At 33.2% G+C, this 17320-nt stretch overlaps 1 protein-coding gene across 1 annotated transcript; it reads right to left on the bottom strand.

Annotated features, from left to right (window-relative positions):
* Positions 1 to 1365: 1365 nt before the first annotated feature.
* Positions 1366 to 14726, bottom strand: LOC143226864 (uncharacterized). Its single transcript, XM_076458380.1, has 2 exons — positions 14515 to 14726; positions 1366 to 4484 (listed from the first exon to the last, which is right to left on the bottom strand). The coding sequence occupies exons 1-2, from the start codon at positions 14687 to 14689 to the stop codon at positions 3109 to 3111; spliced, it is 1551 nt and encodes a 516-aa protein (XP_076314495.1). The 5' UTR covers positions 14690 to 14726; the 3' UTR covers positions 1366 to 3108.
* Between the last annotated feature and the right edge of the window lie 2594 nt (positions 14727 to 17320).

Below are 17320 nucleotides of genomic sequence, written 5' to 3' on the forward strand. Positions count from 1 at the left end.
AAGAGAGAGTCACACACATCAAGTGAGCGTATTATGCTCTTATTAGTGAAGCAATGCATGATGATTTTCACGAAGAGAGAGTCACACACATCAAGTGAGCGTGTTATGCTCTTATTAGTGAAGCAATGCATGATGATTTTCACGAAGAGAGAGTCACACACATCAAGTGAGCGTATTATGCTCTTATTAGTGAAGCAATGCATGATGATTTTCACGAGACACACCTTAGAATATTTTAATTCTAACAGTGGTTGCAGAAGGCTTGTGGCACTCATAAACAGTTTAAATACACAGGACAGCAACAATTTAGCAGGTTATAAAACGTCAATATTACCTTTAAAAAATTGTTGCATTAACTGTCCAGGTCTAATTAACTGTTTGCTCCCTAATCTCAAATAAAGAACCATGCATACCAAATTTACATACGAGTATGCTAACAAGTTTCCTTGCTTGAATCTCTTGGTACAGTCCATTAGAGCCATGATGTATAACATTTTACATACAGAGTCCATTACAACCACATTATATTATAATTTTCACATACACAGTCCAATGCAGCTCCAATCTATTATATTTTACACACATGGCTCATTACAATCATGATATATTACATTTGACATACACTAAACAGATGCGTGGTTTCTATCTACTACTATGTGTTGTTTCATTTATTTTTGAGCTACAATTACTTAAAATTGTTCCTAAAACTGCTCAACTGTAAGGTTTCCTCCATTGTATGTTCTCGTTATTTTGACTCATTCATCATTTTGAAGTCTTTTCTACAGGTTACAAGACTGTATTCTTTATTAGTAATATCTCTAATAAGAAAGCTAATCCATAATACTTACTCCAGACTCTAAAGACACTCTTTATCAACCAATAGTGGGATTACTGTTACATAACATAGGTGAAAGAACAAACACGTACTGCCACAGGTTTTGATCCCATGACTTGCAAATTGTCAGTTGAGCTTGCAAACTGAAATGCCACATCAGGATGTAATAATAAATAATCCATACTTACTTTATTTGATGAGCTTTCAAATTAAATTTATTTTTACAATGAACACCAACATCAATACCAAAACATTGTAGGTAAAAAATAATGATGTAACTTTCACAGTTTCACACTTTGTAAGCCTTTTCTCTCTATTGAATTCCTACTTAAAAAAGTATATATCCATCCATATTTAAGACTAAGTATATTTAATGATAAAAACATGGTACAGTATCACAGCAATCATCATTACTTTCAGCCACTGATTTCTGGGTTAATTGTAAGTGGCTGATTAAATTTTTTTTTTTTTCATATGTGATATGTGGATATATAATTTAAATATCTAGAAATGTTAAGATGAAGACAAAATAAAACTGTTTAACAATATTTTATTTATACATTATCATGTACAGAACAGAATAATCTTTGTATAACCTGTATGATTACTTTATTTAACATGAAAAGTTGTGAGACTAGAGATTTGGAAACATTCATGTTCCAGAATCCAGAAGACTGTAAAGTTTTCTGAATATCAATTCCAGCTAAATAAATTATAGCAGTACATTCTCAGAACATGGTGAAATATTAATATAAAGATACTGGTTTGAATAAGTACTCACTATCTATACATTAAGGAACTAAAACTACCACTTCCTTTCTGTTTTATTTTACAGAACTAATGACTGTTGCCTCCAGCAATTTCCATTCAGGTTTAATTTTAACATTCTTAATTTTAATTTGTTGTCACTTTATCATGTTAACACTAACATTGAATAATTCTAAATTACACACCAAAGATAGATCTATATACCTTAATCCTGTCTTTTATGATTCAACAACTTTTGAACATTTATCACATTCACTGGTAGTTACTGTTTGTTCTAAACTATATATGTAAAAATGGCTGGTTTGGGTTGAGAAAATTTTTTATGTAAAGGAGCGAACAATGTTTCGACCTTCTTCGGTCATTGTCAGGTTCACAAAGAACCTGTGAACGTTTTGTGTTATTTGAATCTGGTTTCTATTTTTCTACTTGTTTCTCCAATATAGAAGTCATGGAAGTTGTTCAAAAACCAGGCACATTGTATTTTATAAATAATGTTGGTGTCATGTTTGTCAGTGTAGTTTTTACACAGTACAGACCTCAGTTTTGTGCCTGGTTTTTTAATAACTTCCACGACTTCTATATTGGAGAAACAAGAAGAGAAATGGAAACCAAATTTAAAGAACACAAAAAGTCACCTTCACACGTTTTCAAACACTGCAAATCAAATAAACACAATATAACCATAGAAAACACCCAAATAGTAAATAAAGAGAAAAACAAAATTAAAGAAGCCTTACTTATACAACAACTCAAGCCCAAAATAAACCAATACAAAGGAACACCTTTATACCCATATTAATAAATATAATCAAACATCTAAGTACATCCTCTATATTCCTAAACTCACTTACACAACCCCCTTCAAACATGTGGTCAGCTATCAGTTAGCTACCTTTTTCTTTCTTTGTGAACCTGACGATGACCGAAGAAGATTGAAACATTGTTCGCTCCTTTACATAAAAAATTTTCTCAACCCAAACCAGTCATTTTTACATATATACTTTTCTCTACAAGTGGGTTTTCTCATTATCACTGACTGTTTGTTCTAAATTCCTCACAATACTGTATACAACAAAATGGTATGGTTTCTCCCAAGTGTGTAATTTCTGAAGTATTTCTAATCTCTTATTTGTTCCAAATTGAATTCAGTTGAATGCAAAGCTGTAAATCATGTCTCCAGTATGTATTCCGTTATGATATTTTAATACAATATTTTTTACAAAGTCTATATTACATACCAGACAAAGATTAAGATTTCAGTATGTATTTGTTCATGTTTTTTTTAAGTTAAGAGATATTCTATAATAGTTCTCTACAAAACTCACAGTTGTAATATTTCTATCTAGTACATATACTTTAATAATACTTGAAGAAACTGCTTTATCTGAAGTTTTTTCAATAATTTTTACAACAGTAAGGTTTCTCCCCATTTTGTATTATCACGTTTTTAATTTTCTGTTTGTTCCAAACAGTCTTTCACACATTGTACACTGTAAGGTTTCTCCTCAGTGTATATTTTGATGGTGTTTTAAGTAACTCTTTGTTCCAAATTGTTTTCCACATACTGTACAACTGTAAGGTTTCTCCCCAGTGTGTATTCTTTGATGGTGATTTACGTAACTATTTGCATGAAATTGTTTTCCACACACTGTACAACAGTAAGGTTTCTCTCCAGTGTGTATTCTTTCATGTATTTTTAAATGACTTTTTGTTCTAAACGGTTTTCCACACACAGTACAACTGTAAGGTTTCTCCCCAGTGTGTATTCTTTCATGTATTTTTAAATGACTTTTTGTACCAAACCGTTTTCCACACACTGTACAACTGTAAGGTTTCTCACCAGTATGTAATCTTTCGTGTATTTTTAAATCACTCTTTTTTCCAAACTGTTTTCCACAATCTGTACATCTGTAAGGTTTCTCCCCAGTGTGTATTCTTTGATGTTGTTTTAAGTTACCATTTCTATCAAAGTGTTTACCACACACTGTACAACTGTAAGGTTTCTCCCCAGTGTGTATTCTTTCATGTATTTTTAAATGACCCTTTTTACCAAATTGTTTTTCACACACTGTACAACTGTAAGGTTTCTCCCCAGAATGTACTCTTTCATGGATTTGTAATTCACTGTTTGTTCCAAACTGTTTTTTACACACTGTACAACTGTAAGGTTTCTCCCTACTGTGTATTCTTTGATGGTGTTTTAAGTAACTATTTGCATGAAATTGTTTTCCACACACTGTACAACTGTAGGGTTTCTCCCCAGTGTGTATTCTTTCATGTATATTTAAATCACCATTTGTTATAAATTGTTTTCCACATACTGTACAACTGTAAGGTTTCTCCCTGGTGTGTATTCTTTCATGTATTTTTAAATGACTTTTTGTACCAAACCGTTTTCCACACATTGTACAACTGTGAGGTTTCTCCCCAGTGTGTATTCTTTGATGTTGCTTTAAGTGACTATTTTTTCCAAACTGTTTTCCACACACTGTACAACTGTAGGGTTTCTCCCCAGTGTGTATTTTATCATGTATTTTTAAATGACTTTTTGTTCTAAACTGTTTTCCACACACTGTACAATTGTAAGGTTTCCCCCCAACGTGTATCTTCTGATGTTGTTTTAAGTTAATATTTCTTTCAAACTGTTTTCCACAAAGTTCACAATGATATGCTTTCTCTCCAGAAAATGTCTTCTTTTGTGGTGTTAGGTTATCATCACATTGATGTACATTAGATGGTTTTAAGTAAAATCCACTTGACTTTCTTTCTCTGCTAATATTGTTGTTTGAGAATTTTAAGTCTTCTGTAAAGTGATTTTCTTGTTTTATTACACCACCAGTAAACTGACTTCCAATATAGTTGTCCACACTGGTCTTCATATCTAAAGTAGATATGTATGATGTTACAAATTAGATAATAATAAATAAATCATACATTATATAATTTGATGAACATCTACGTATATTTTAATGTTGAAACATGATCAACACAAATATCAATATTAAAAAGATCAAAGATATAACTAAATTTTACAACTTAATAAAAAATGTTTCTATCTATCTATATCAGAATAACATTGAAAACATGATGGTAATGCACCATATTCAAGAGAAATTTTAAGTTAATAAATATAAAACTGCCTGTACAAATATAACAGTAGTGTGTAACATTAACCAGTGCCTTTCTGAATTAACTGTCAGTGTTTTCTAACTTCAGGTGGTAATTATCATGATATCTGATAATGATTTGTCTAGTTTAACATGTTAAGTAACACCAATACTTTATCATTCTTCTTTAAAAGTACTGCATGTGTAAAATGAATATTTATAAATTCCAAGATTTAAACTAAATATTTATCTATATATATTATTTATCAACTTTAGGTATCAGACTCTGTTTCATTACTCACTTAAGTATGTCAAATTAAATGACTGGAGATTTGGTATTATTAAAGTCTCTGGTTTTATAGGTGTCATTCAGGATAACTACATTTACAGAAATAAATAAATAGCAGTAAATTCTTTGAAGAGGAAGATATAAAAATATAACAAAAGTGGTCATTTTGAAGAAGGCTTTTATTTAAGTTTTGAAAAGTGTTGTCATTTTATCAAGTTACATAACAATTTCCAAGTGGAAGTAACAAAAGACTTACCAAAGAGAGATTAATACACTTCATATTAATCTCATTAGATTCAATAAATCTTAAACGATCAACAAGAGTTCCAGTACTTTCTTACCTACACTCAGTCTATATATTTGAAGACATTTCTGAACTGGTAGATCATGTCACTACTCTCTATCAATAGTATGGTGCCATCTATACTGCTATTCCTGCTTAATTTAACTTTGTTGATTGGCATTGTATTTTATCAATTGTTTTAATTTTTGGAATTTGATTTCAATTGTTTGAATAGTCTTGCATTTGAAATGTTTTTGGTTCCCAATTTTTGCATGTTATTCGTATGAATTTCAGGTTTAGATTGTCAGAAACTATAACACAAATGGAAGGAGTTCCTAGGATGCTGATTTTAGATTATCTGTCGAGGAAGTATGGGCCTTAATTTGCTGGCAGACAGAATCCTATGTTTGGCCAACAATTTCTTCTTTTCAACATAAGCACATTTCTGACCAAGAATACCATCAGGTTTAACAAACTTTACTCTCTTTTTATGTAGCTTTTTCGGTTAGTCACATTTTACAGGAGATTTTACTTTCCATTCCTGGGTGAGTTAGTTCATCAACTTGTTAGGCTGGCATAGTTTAACTTATCTACACAAAATTTCTTTTCATCAAATTCATTGCATAACCATGTCCTTGGCTGATTATCTTTGTCATTTATTGGAGGAGATCATTCAGGATGGAAATTGGACTTTTCCCAACATCTTTATCACTAATTATTCTCACAATCTGCCTATCTTGCACTGGTGATATTCATCTTCCTCCCATAGCTATTATAAACACATCTGTCCACCTTTGACTGGGGTAATTTTTATCAATTCTTTTCATTCATTTTTTTTTTTTTTTAGTGACTAGTTTTAAGCACAGTCACAGGCTGACAAAGATTGAGATAGCTTTTTGTGAGGAAGGTAAGTACATATTGGAAATACATTTTGACAGCTTTTAATGAGGAAGGTAAGTACATATTGGAAATACATTTTGATAGCTTTTTGTGAGGAAGGTAAGTACATATTGGAAATACATTTTGAGTATAAGAAAAAATTATTTGACCCTTTCATCATGAATAGATCAAAGTGCAAGTCATAGCTTTTAGACATTTATATTCAAAATTTGGTATCAGAATATAATTAATGAAATGAAGTGTAATATTATATAACTTTTAAGTTGTTAATTTCATAAGGAAATGTTAAAACAAGTATCCTCAATCTTCCCTTGAATGAGAGCTGCAACATTTGTTCTCCCTCCACTCTCTTTCTGAGAGGTACAAAATTTATTGCAAATTATTCCTCACAGTACAAACATTACTAAGGAAAAGTCTTCAATTTTCTTTGTTTATAAACTTACAAACATTTTTCACATATTGCAAATAAGTTCTTCTGTATTTTGTACTGCATATTACAATAAGTATTGTAGTTTGAACATCAGTATCTACATATTTAACCAAAAATCCAATGCCCTTTACTGGATGGTACTGGTAACAAAATTCCATGAACAAATTTCCCATTTGGTTATTCAAGATTCAGACAATTAGAAGTTATAATTCTCCTACACTAAAAATGTATTTCTGATTGGTACTTACCTCCTGTCACAATATTAACTATTCCCATTTAGTGCTGTCCTCTAACTGCAAACGTTTTTATTAATGCATGCCATAAGTCTTATGTTCCCCAATGTTGGAAATAAAAGAGTCCAACACATTTCTCATGTAAATGATTATGTGTCACTTGTTAACCAACAGAAGTATGACATGTATCCCCAAGATGGTTGATATGGGTACAAAACTTTTATTAAAATAAAGTAGAGAACAATGTTTCAACTTTTCTAGGTCATCTTCAGGTTAACAAAGTTTGCAACTGACAGTTGCCAGGAATGTCTTCAGGATGAGAGCATAAATGGGTACAGGATTGTAGGAGGCATTGCAACATATGTTAGGTTATTAATTAGTATAGATATTGGTTTAATTTCAGTTTGAGCTGTTGTATAAGTAGGGCTTCTTTGATTTTGTGTCTGTTTATGTTTGTCTCCCTACTTAATATCTGGGTGTTTTCTGTGGTTATGTTGAGTTTATTTTATTTGCAGTGTTCAAAAACATGTGAATGTGATCTTTGAATCTGGTTTCCATTGTTCTACTTGTTTCTCCAATATAAAAGTCATGACAGTTGTTGCATTGTATTTTATAAATAATGTTGGTGTTCTGTTTGTCAGTGTAGTTTTTACATAGTATGGACTTTAGTTTTGTACCTGGTTTTTAATAAATGTGGTGTCTAGTGGAATGTTGTAATTTGTTATAAGTTTTTTTTCTAAATGTTGGTTATTTTTTCACTGATATCAGGAATATATGTTATGCAGCACTGTAGTTTGTTGTTTCTTGAGACTTATTATTATTTGTTGTTTTTGTTGTTGTTGACCTAGGATGTGCGTGTGTAATTTTTCAACAGATGTTGGAGGAAATTTGTTGATGTTGATGAAGTGTTGTTTTATTTTATTGATTTCATCATTAATTTTATCAGGTGAACATAGTTTTATCACTGTGTTTATTTCATTTCTTAATATGTTGCGTTTTTGTTTTGTTCTATGTTATGAGTCACAAGAAATGTATAGTTCAGTGTGGATGATTTTTCTGTTTAGAATTGTGCATCAGTTCTTGTAATGTTGAGGTTTAGAAATGCTATTTGATTAATTTTCTCATGTTCACAGGTGAACTTAATGTTGGGATGTATGGAGTTAACATAGTTGAAACAACTAAGAGTCTGTTCTGTAGATGTGAATTCATCAATTGTATCACAAGAACACACATATATTTTTACTTCAAGTAGGTTTCCCACCATCACAAATTACTACGGAGGAGTGTGACATACTCGTGATGCATGTTGCTCTCTCTACACTCCTCTACCTTACTCTCACTTCAAAGTTTAGCAGAAGGAGTGAGCATCAGCAGTAGTGAAGAGAAAGAGTGGGAAGTATGAGTGGTGATAAGTACCCATCAGAAATATATTTTCAGTGTAGGAAAATTATATCCTTCAATATGGCACTAACCTGCCCTCACAATATATGCTATTTTTCACTTTTGTGTATGATTCAAGAAAAACAAGGGCAGAAAACATGAGGTGTAATGTGGCTAGGGTGCATCAGATCATACATGGCAAGTATGCAACATCCAATATATCCTCTACTGGGAACACACATCTTGCAATGGTAGAATGAGAACACCTAATCAAAGGTGGTGAACTGCAGATGATGGCTGAATTCTAAGTGTTACAAAAGTGTAACTGTATATGGTGTATTAGTTCACACTCATCCAAATCCTCCTCCATGGGAAACTGATATCCCATGAAAGAAGAATGAGGACCCATTCTGTAAGTGCAAATTAAGCATGGATGCAGCTAGTATAAAGGAAAGTGAGAATTGGTTCACTAAATTCATAACTTCCTCTGTAGGGAAGCCAATATCCTATGAGGGAAGGACAAGGGTACCAAATTTGTACATGCAACACTGAGAGAGGCCATGTTTTGTTTTATCTCACATTAGCAGAACACCACCAGCCTACTCTCAACTGAACTGTTATAGCCATCTGTGTTGAACTCATCACCTCAGTGGTTTGGTATCAGAAAGTGGCAAGAACTTCTATACTCCAATTAAGGGAGGAAATAATGAGATTAGGAGTCCAGAGGATCGTCATGACCATAAAAAAAATTTGGAAAAGCAGACCCTATCAAGTTTTCACTCAAGGCATGATATGAATGGGAAGCTACCCCTGTCTTCTTTACCCATATCATCCATGGTTTATACAGTCTGGAACAGACGTATTTATGAAGCAAATATTGCATGGTTATTCACCTACAAGTGATCTTGTAGAATATCCCTTCCATATCATGACTGTGTGAAGTAATAGACAAGAGAACACAAACAATATGGTGTACAGTTTGTATTTAATACTTGCCACAGAGTAGTATTGAAGAGGTGAATGTGAAGCAAGAAGCCCTGTAACAAAAGAAAGCATTAAGAAAACCTTACCCACTGTCTATGCTGCAACAAAAATGTGACATGAAGCCACAGGCAGTAGGCAGTACACCAAGGATACAGAACTTGCTAAGCAATAGAAATAATAGGAGATGAATATCAGTACAGTGAACATGCCCAAAGTCAGTATCTCGTTTGAGATTGACTCAGAGAAGGACAAGGAGAAAAGGTGAAGAGGCCAATGGGAAGTGAGGAAAAATGGAAGCTAGGAAAACAAGATGAGTAATGAACCAACAGACGAAACAATAAACTGAAGAGAGAATGGTAAAAGGAGAAAGATCCTAGAAGGAAAAGGGTTGTTTCAGAATAAATAGCCAGGAACAGGAACCACTGAAGATAACTGTGTGGACAATAAAACAACGAAGAGCACATACTGGACATAAAAGTCCAAACAGATTGTGATGAGGGTAAATGACAAGAAAGGAAATTAACCAAAACAACAACAACTCATGGTTAGTTGAAAACAAACGAAAGAAGGAATAAACTGGAGACAGGAAAGGACATGGACTGTGGTACAGTGTTTAAATGATAGCATAGCAAAGAAACATGACTGATGTCATTTGAAAGTTAAGGGAGGGAATGCCCTTGAAGAGAAAATGGAAATAAGAAAAACCAAGCAAGAGGAGCAAAGATGAGTAATGAAATGGAACATGAAAAAAAAAAACAATCTGGAAGCACTGGAATGCAGAGGTGGTCAATGTGTCCAGAAAGAACAGGAGATGTAGTAACAAGAAATGAAGGAAATGAAATAAAGGAAGTGACACTTAATGTGAAAGCCAAACCACACAGCCAGGAACTGGACAGTAGACAGGTGTGAAGATGAAGGACAGGGAAGTTGGGATGTAGGATTAGTAACAGCAACTGAAGAAGGAAGAAGAAGAGAGGCAGAGAAGGATAACTGAAACTGAAGTTATTTCTTGATATTGGGAGAAATATGAAGGATCAAGAATGATAGAAATCAATAAAATGAAGTAAGATAGGATGACATACGAGTGAACTAGAAAGGTATAATCTGAAAGACCATGAATGGAGTGTTAAGAAAGATGGAGAGAAAGAGATAAAGTAATTAGAGTAAAGGATAAACAAAAGACAGTATGTTCAACTAAATCCAAGTAAAGGCAGCCACAGGCAAAACCTGATGATGTGGAACAAGAAAGAAACTAATTGGTAAAATAAGGATGAAATAACTGCACCAACACTGGAGGCAAAACACTGACTATGAAGCAAGTGAAGTCGAGAAATGAAAAGGATCACCACATTGTGTAAACCAATTTCAGACTGGAGAACAGAAGTATGAAGGCACCCTGTACATGATACAACAAACTAACCTGAGAATCAAAAGACCAAAAGATTCAAGTGGAAAAACATGAGGATCCAGGCTAGGTATAGCAATGAAAATATGAGCCACAACTATCAAGTGGTCAGACTAAAACATGACTAATCAACCCCTAGTTAAGAGAAATAAAAATGTCAAAACCAGCATATAGCAAGCAGCTTAAGGATGATAATAAAAAGGGAATGCACAGTGTCAAACCAATAATTGAAAGATTGTGGTTGACAAATGCATCCCAGTCCTGAGGAGACCCATCTGTAAAGAAAAGAGAATCCATCTGCAAAGTAGGAAACATGATTCTCACAGAGAGGATAGTCAAAATAGTATAAAGAATGGGATTGAAAGAATCTACAGGAACCTTAGCAAGGACCCATTAAAAGACCTTGGATGAGCTTGATCAAAGGATAGAAATGGAGTAATCAAAACTATCTCCTGGAGAAGAAGAGAAATGAGCAGAAAGGGTGAGCCAAATGGCCCACCAAAGGGAAGGTAGGATGCCTATGTGAACTGAAGGACATAAACAAATGGAATGAGTTAATATAGGATCCTGGGATCCTAAGAAAGAAGAAAGAAACAGGCATACTGGACTCAGGAGGAGTAAGAAAGTGGTAAAGAAACCATATGGCAAGAGACTGAGACCCAAGAAGATATATATAAAGGCTCCACTGATGAACAAAGGCAGCCAATGAGCTCCCATAAGGCAACCTTATTTTCTGTTAGAGAAAAAGACATAACTAACAAAAAAATGGTAAGACAAAAGTCATAAAATTGAAGAGCAATTAAAAACATTAGATACCTTAGAAATGCAGTTTTCAAGAACCGACTAAGGCCAAAGGGAATCACAGATAGAATAGGTATGGTATGTCATACACCTGTGGAAAGAGGGTAGGAAAGCTATCAAGATCCTTGTCAAATATGCCAAGTACAAAAGACACAGGTAAAAATAAAGGATGTCCATAAAACACTCAAATTCCTGGAAAATCAAGGCTGATAAATCCCCCAGTGCATCTCAAAGCATGACCTAAAGTATGGTTACAAACTAAACAGGCAGACTCAGCATTGTAACATGAACTTTAAAATACATGCCTGAATTTCATCAAATAAGCAAACAGTTTGGGTAAAAACAAGCTTTCAAAAAAAAGTGAACTTAAACAAATCAAAGTGGTAAGGAAACCACTTTAAGACCAATCTAGAACAAAAAGAAAGATGTCTGCACTTGAATGCTGCCAAACAAGATGTGAGGGTTAGATTGGCTGGTTGGTTGATTTAGTGTTTTATGGCACAAAACAGCTAGGCTATCTGCACCAAACATCTGGTAAAAAGGTGAAATTAAAGTAAATTTAGTAAAATTCATAAAAAGACGTAAAGGTAAAACAAAGTTTAGAAAAAATATAAATATCATAAAACCAATGTTTACATCTCGTCTACAATGTTAAGAGAAAAACTACAGTAATGCAAAATGTAAAGGACTTTCTGTAGCCTAATGGTAATTATCATAACATGCGAGGAAGACTAACAGGTAAGTACAAAATCCACCGTCAGTCACCTGAAGTTGGCCTTTCCAGTCCTGGTTCCGAGTTATTTGATGTTATGGCCATTTTCAAAAAAGTAAAGTAGTAAAAGTTTTAAGACGTATAGCAAAATTTTAATAATATCTCACCAAGGATGACTAATGGGTAATTCTACCAGCAACGTTAGTCACCTGAAGTTGGCATTTCCAGTCCTGGTTTTGAGTTATTTAATGATATAGGCCATTTTCTAATTTCAAATCAAAGTAGATGGACTGTGATTCTTAAAAGGGAACCACATTAAAAAAGGTGTAATGAATAAATTACAAAATTTAAATGGCATTAAAAAGATTTATGGCCCTTAAAAAACTAAAAACATTACCAAGATGAACAGTGTCAACATCACTAATAACACTGTCTAACATTATGGACAAACCTTGGGACAGAACATGTTTAAAATGGTGCTGTCACTGAGAGTTGTAACGATGGCAAAAAAGTAAAATCTGGCTTATTGTATTCTAAATGTTACACAGACTATACACTGGTGCATCAGTTCCAGATAAAAGTAAACAATGAGTTAAAAAACTGTGACCAATGCATTGTCTAGTTAGAACAACTTCCTCTTTCTAAAGTTCTCTACTGGAATTGCTTCACAATGGTCCACACCCTGTTCTCGCTGATATTCAAAACTGACTGGTACATTTCTCTTTAACATCTACTTCTATTTAGTTTTTCTGGATACCTGGCCACGTTGGTATTTGTGAAAACAAACTCGCCGACACCACAGCTAAATCTATCTGCTCTGACACTATCACCCGCTGTGCCTGTTTCATACATAGACTGTGGTCCTGTATTCAAAGCACGGCTCCGTGCCAGCTGGCAGTTGACCTTTGCTGTCTTGCTTCCTCTCTAAGGTCTTACAGACAGCTCGTCAAAGTAATTAGATGGTAGTTTGAAGGAATCTTGGTGTCCTTCCCAGGTTTAGAAAGGTAGAACAATAGTTTGGCACCAGGCATCAGGAAAAACATTCTCCTGCCATATCTGATTAAAAACAATCAGAAGAACAGCAATAGAAGCAGGAGATAGATGGTGTAGCATACCATAGTGTACATCATCAGGTCTGATGTACTGCCAGACCAATGTAGGGCCAGTTTGAGTTCCACCGGTGTAAATGGAAAATTATAGTCATAGAGACAATCAGCTCGAAAGAAAAAAGATAACCTCTACCTTCCTGAGTCTTGATGACTAAGAAGGTGGAGGAAGAAGCAGATGTGCTAGATACCCAGCAAAAGCTTTCACCTAGAGTATTGGCTCCAGGTATCAACTACTTCCTGGCAAGATCCACAAGAAACAGTGTAATACTACAGGTGACAGTTAGTACCACAAAATTCTGCCCTACAGGTGACATTTTTGCTTGTTCTTGATAACCAATTTAAATTCAATGTTTCAATCAATCAATGATATATCACATTACACTGTTTGAAGCACAGTGTTTACTTCACTTTCACTCTGAAAGTTTTTCTCAAAGTGTTTAGGTCAACAAGTAAAAGGAAAGCTTTAAAAAGGTGCTTCTAACATAGTCAGAAAGCCAGATTAATTATGATAGTTATCTTATTAAACAAAAATTTATTATATATAGTTGCACCTAAGTCTATAAAAGTAGGCTTAAATTTATTCAGAAATAGACAGCAAAGAAAACAAAGAGATCAGTGACATATTTCTTGTTTTTGGTGTATATTTTATATTCACCATTATAAAAGTAACTAAAAATTACCAATTACAATGATCTTAAGTTAAATTAAGTAAGATAATGAAAAATAATAATATTTTCATGAGAAATCCAGAGGTTATGTTTACAAAACAGTGACACAAGCTACACATTCACCCAATAATTTATAAGTGCAGGATTGGTAATTATACATGGGTCCAAGTGCAATACAGCAATAACATTGGGTATGAATATATATATATATATATATACTGTTAGGAGTTTTAAGTTGTTTGACATAAACAAATTGTAGTTTTACTTTCAACTTGAAGCCATTCTGTACAGAAAAAAAATGATAATTTAGATATATTTGGGTTAATTTTTTATGATCGTTAAAAATTTGGTCAAATCAAGAGATCATATATAGAGTTAACGTAAATAAAATAATAGGTACGATACTGTTTTACTAAAAAAATCATTTGAAATTTATTTAGGATAGTTTAGAGATTATTCAAATAAAATTTGACAGATTTAAGTTGAAGAAAGTACTTTTAATCTTATGAATAAAATCACTTTGTGCTTGGAGTAGTCAACAATAGAGTTTGTACAGTAAGTGTTGAGCCAATGTCAACAAACTTAAGTTTTAGGTGATGTTTGTACTTACCAGATGTTCTTTCTAACCCTGATTCAATATCTCTTTGATATTCAGTTTCTGTTTTCACATTCATAACATTATAACATGAATTATCCTGGTCCTCATCATCACTGTAACTGAATTTAGAAATAACACCTTCTTGTAGCATTTCATCAGATAGCTTCATTTTCACTCCAACAGACATGTTCTAAAATAAAAAAAACACTTGAAAGGGTTAACAGAAATAACTAATAGTTATTATTTCATATAGACTCCACAGTTTACTAATTTAAAACATCATGCTATAGTTCATAAACCTAACATTTCAAATTTAGTAATGTATATACAAAGTTCTAAAACCAGTTAAATACAAAACATTTCATGTCTGATTCTATGGGCAAACAAAACATTAAAAAAGGAAGGTATTCTACAAGAAATTCAAAATAACCACTTATGTAAAACAGACAAGAAATAATTCTAAGGGAAATATCCAGTATCAATTTTCTTACTTAAAGAGGCAATAAATTATTAAACAGGAAAGACTCAATAATGTATTTTTTAATAAAAAAATTTACATTTTACTTCAGTATAATATCAGAGGTATCTACAAAAACATTGGGTAATAAGCAGAGAGAAACAAAATATTTATAAAAAAGTAGATAATCAAATACATAACAAAAATATCTTAAATTTATTTTATCATATCCTTAACAAACATATTCAAGGGCAAGAAAACAGCATATTACTCAATAGCGTTGAGAATCTGTAAAGAGGGATCATACAATTATTTGCTATAACAATCTATGGCAGCAACAAAGAGCCATGAGATTTCAAACCATCCATAAAATGGGAATAGAAATATGGTTTTAAAGGTGTTCAGGAGTACTGGACTTCTTCAGATTATTTAAACAAAGATCACACACTGTAATAAGCGATGGTAGAATGGTCTGATCACCAAATTCAACAATATCATTTTATTGGTGATCCACTTCAGTATGTTGCACCTGGATACTAAAATAAAAAATCATCTATTTACCAGTTCAATAAGCTGTACCTGGATACTGAGATCAAAGATCATCTATTTATCAAAAGTATGGCCTACTAACTCATGAAGACACAATGACAGATAGGACACTATGGTAAGACCAGAGATTACCAGAAAACTGTGAAAAAAATCCAAATGTCTGATGTGAAACTGGAGTCCATACAATTCAATGTATAAACACTGGACCAGAGAAGTGTGTAGAAAGTCCTGATGTTCTTGATGATGTAGAATTCCTGGTTGAACCACATATACATAATCTACATTTGATTGAAAGTGTAAATTACTAGCAATTCAGGCCAATCCATATTGGCTAAATTCTTACACTGGATACATATTATTATGACAAGTGCTAGAAAAAGCATTGTAAATTCGTGGACATACTACTGTACTAGCAGAGAGGCGACAGCTTCTGTAAAGAGGTGTTCTGTACTACAATTCGTAACATCCTAACCATATATCTCAAAATAAAGTTGGACCCAACTGATCTTTTACTGTAGTGAACCATCACTTACTTTACAATAACTTCCCAGCAGCTTGGAACTGTAGAAGTTTGTGTTTTTTTTTGTACTCTACTACAAGACTGGGGTGATAATTCTAATAGGGCTGAACACGTGAGGGTAAGCATGGACCACTGTCATCTGGCACAATTACTGAAATTTGATCCTCATAAAAAGACAAGTGTATAGGTTACCAATATGACCAAAGTAGCACTCCATGTTAAATCATCCAGATTTTGGAAAATTTTCCAGGTGACCCCTCAGAATGCCTTAAAAAAATTCACATGTGCTCATCCACCCATATAATGAAAAACTGCCAAAGATTAGATCAATATCTCTAATAGTTTCTGATTTACAGCCCTGTAAAATTTAATTAATATTTTGTTATTTTTGGCAAATTCATTTTCTGACAACTTTGGCTGCTTAACCCTTTTGGCACAGTTGGCAATCACAGTCGACTTGAAGGCTCAGCACAGCAGGTGACCTTCCTTTATTCCCGTTATTCTTATGTATTGAATTTAACATATATAGTATTGGGTACAATCACTAAATATTCCAGGGACTTTTGTTGAGATATTTCCAAGATATCATGCTTTTAGTACTGATACCGTAATTAGTTCAAGTTTCACACATGTATATTCAGTGCGAAAGGGTTACAGCTGCAAAAGTAACGGTGATAGAAGGCTAAAATTTGCTACACTGACTGAATTAATTTCACAGAATTCAAAATGGTCTCAAAACCAAGTTTATCTATCTTAGTATTTTCATAGGTGAGGCTGTAAAATCACCTCAAAACCCAAAATCATAAAAAACATTGGTTTATTTAATAAGCCATAGCTCTAAGACTTAATATAATACAAAGCTGAATTTTGTTTTCAAATTTCCCTATAACATATCAGTTGATAAATCAGCAATTGTTGTATATAAGGTCTGTTAGATCTCCTTAAAAAATGAACTGTATGCAACTTTTATGTAGTTTAGCTAAAACTAGCCCTACTTCAGGCCACAGTTTGACCATGTCACCAGTTATTCAGCCTTTTCAGATTTTTACCATATACTCTTACATCTCTGAATATGATCTTACAAAAAAAATCAGGATGGTGTTCAACCTTCTTTTTGAGGTAATAATTTTGAAGTATCCTCTGACCATACGCATACTGAGAATGAATCAAACACCTGATTTTAGCATTGTAACTCCCACAGATCACTGTCTCACTAGGGCACTATGCCATGAGAAGAAGAGACAATAGAATATCCATGCAAAAAGGCAGTGTGATCAGAAGAGCAACGAAGG

This window comes from Tachypleus tridentatus, chromosome 9 (assembly GCF_004210375.1).
Source record: "Tachypleus tridentatus isolate NWPU-2018 chromosome 9, ASM421037v1, whole genome shotgun sequence".
In the NCBI taxonomy this organism is placed as follows: Eukaryota; Metazoa; Arthropoda; class Merostomata; order Xiphosura; family Limulidae; genus Tachypleus; species Tachypleus tridentatus.

What these genes read in the sequence shown, in the direction of transcription:
- LOC143226864 (XM_076458380.1), bottom strand. Translation starts at nt 14,689, where the DNA reads ATGTCTGTTGGAGTGAAAATGAAGCTATCTGATGAAATGCTACAAGAA. An exon ending in AGGGTTAGAAAGAACATCTG is followed by an intron (nt 4,485 to 14,514) that starts GTAAGTACAAAC and finishes TATCTACTTTAG; the next exon opens with ATATGAAGACCAGTGTGGAC.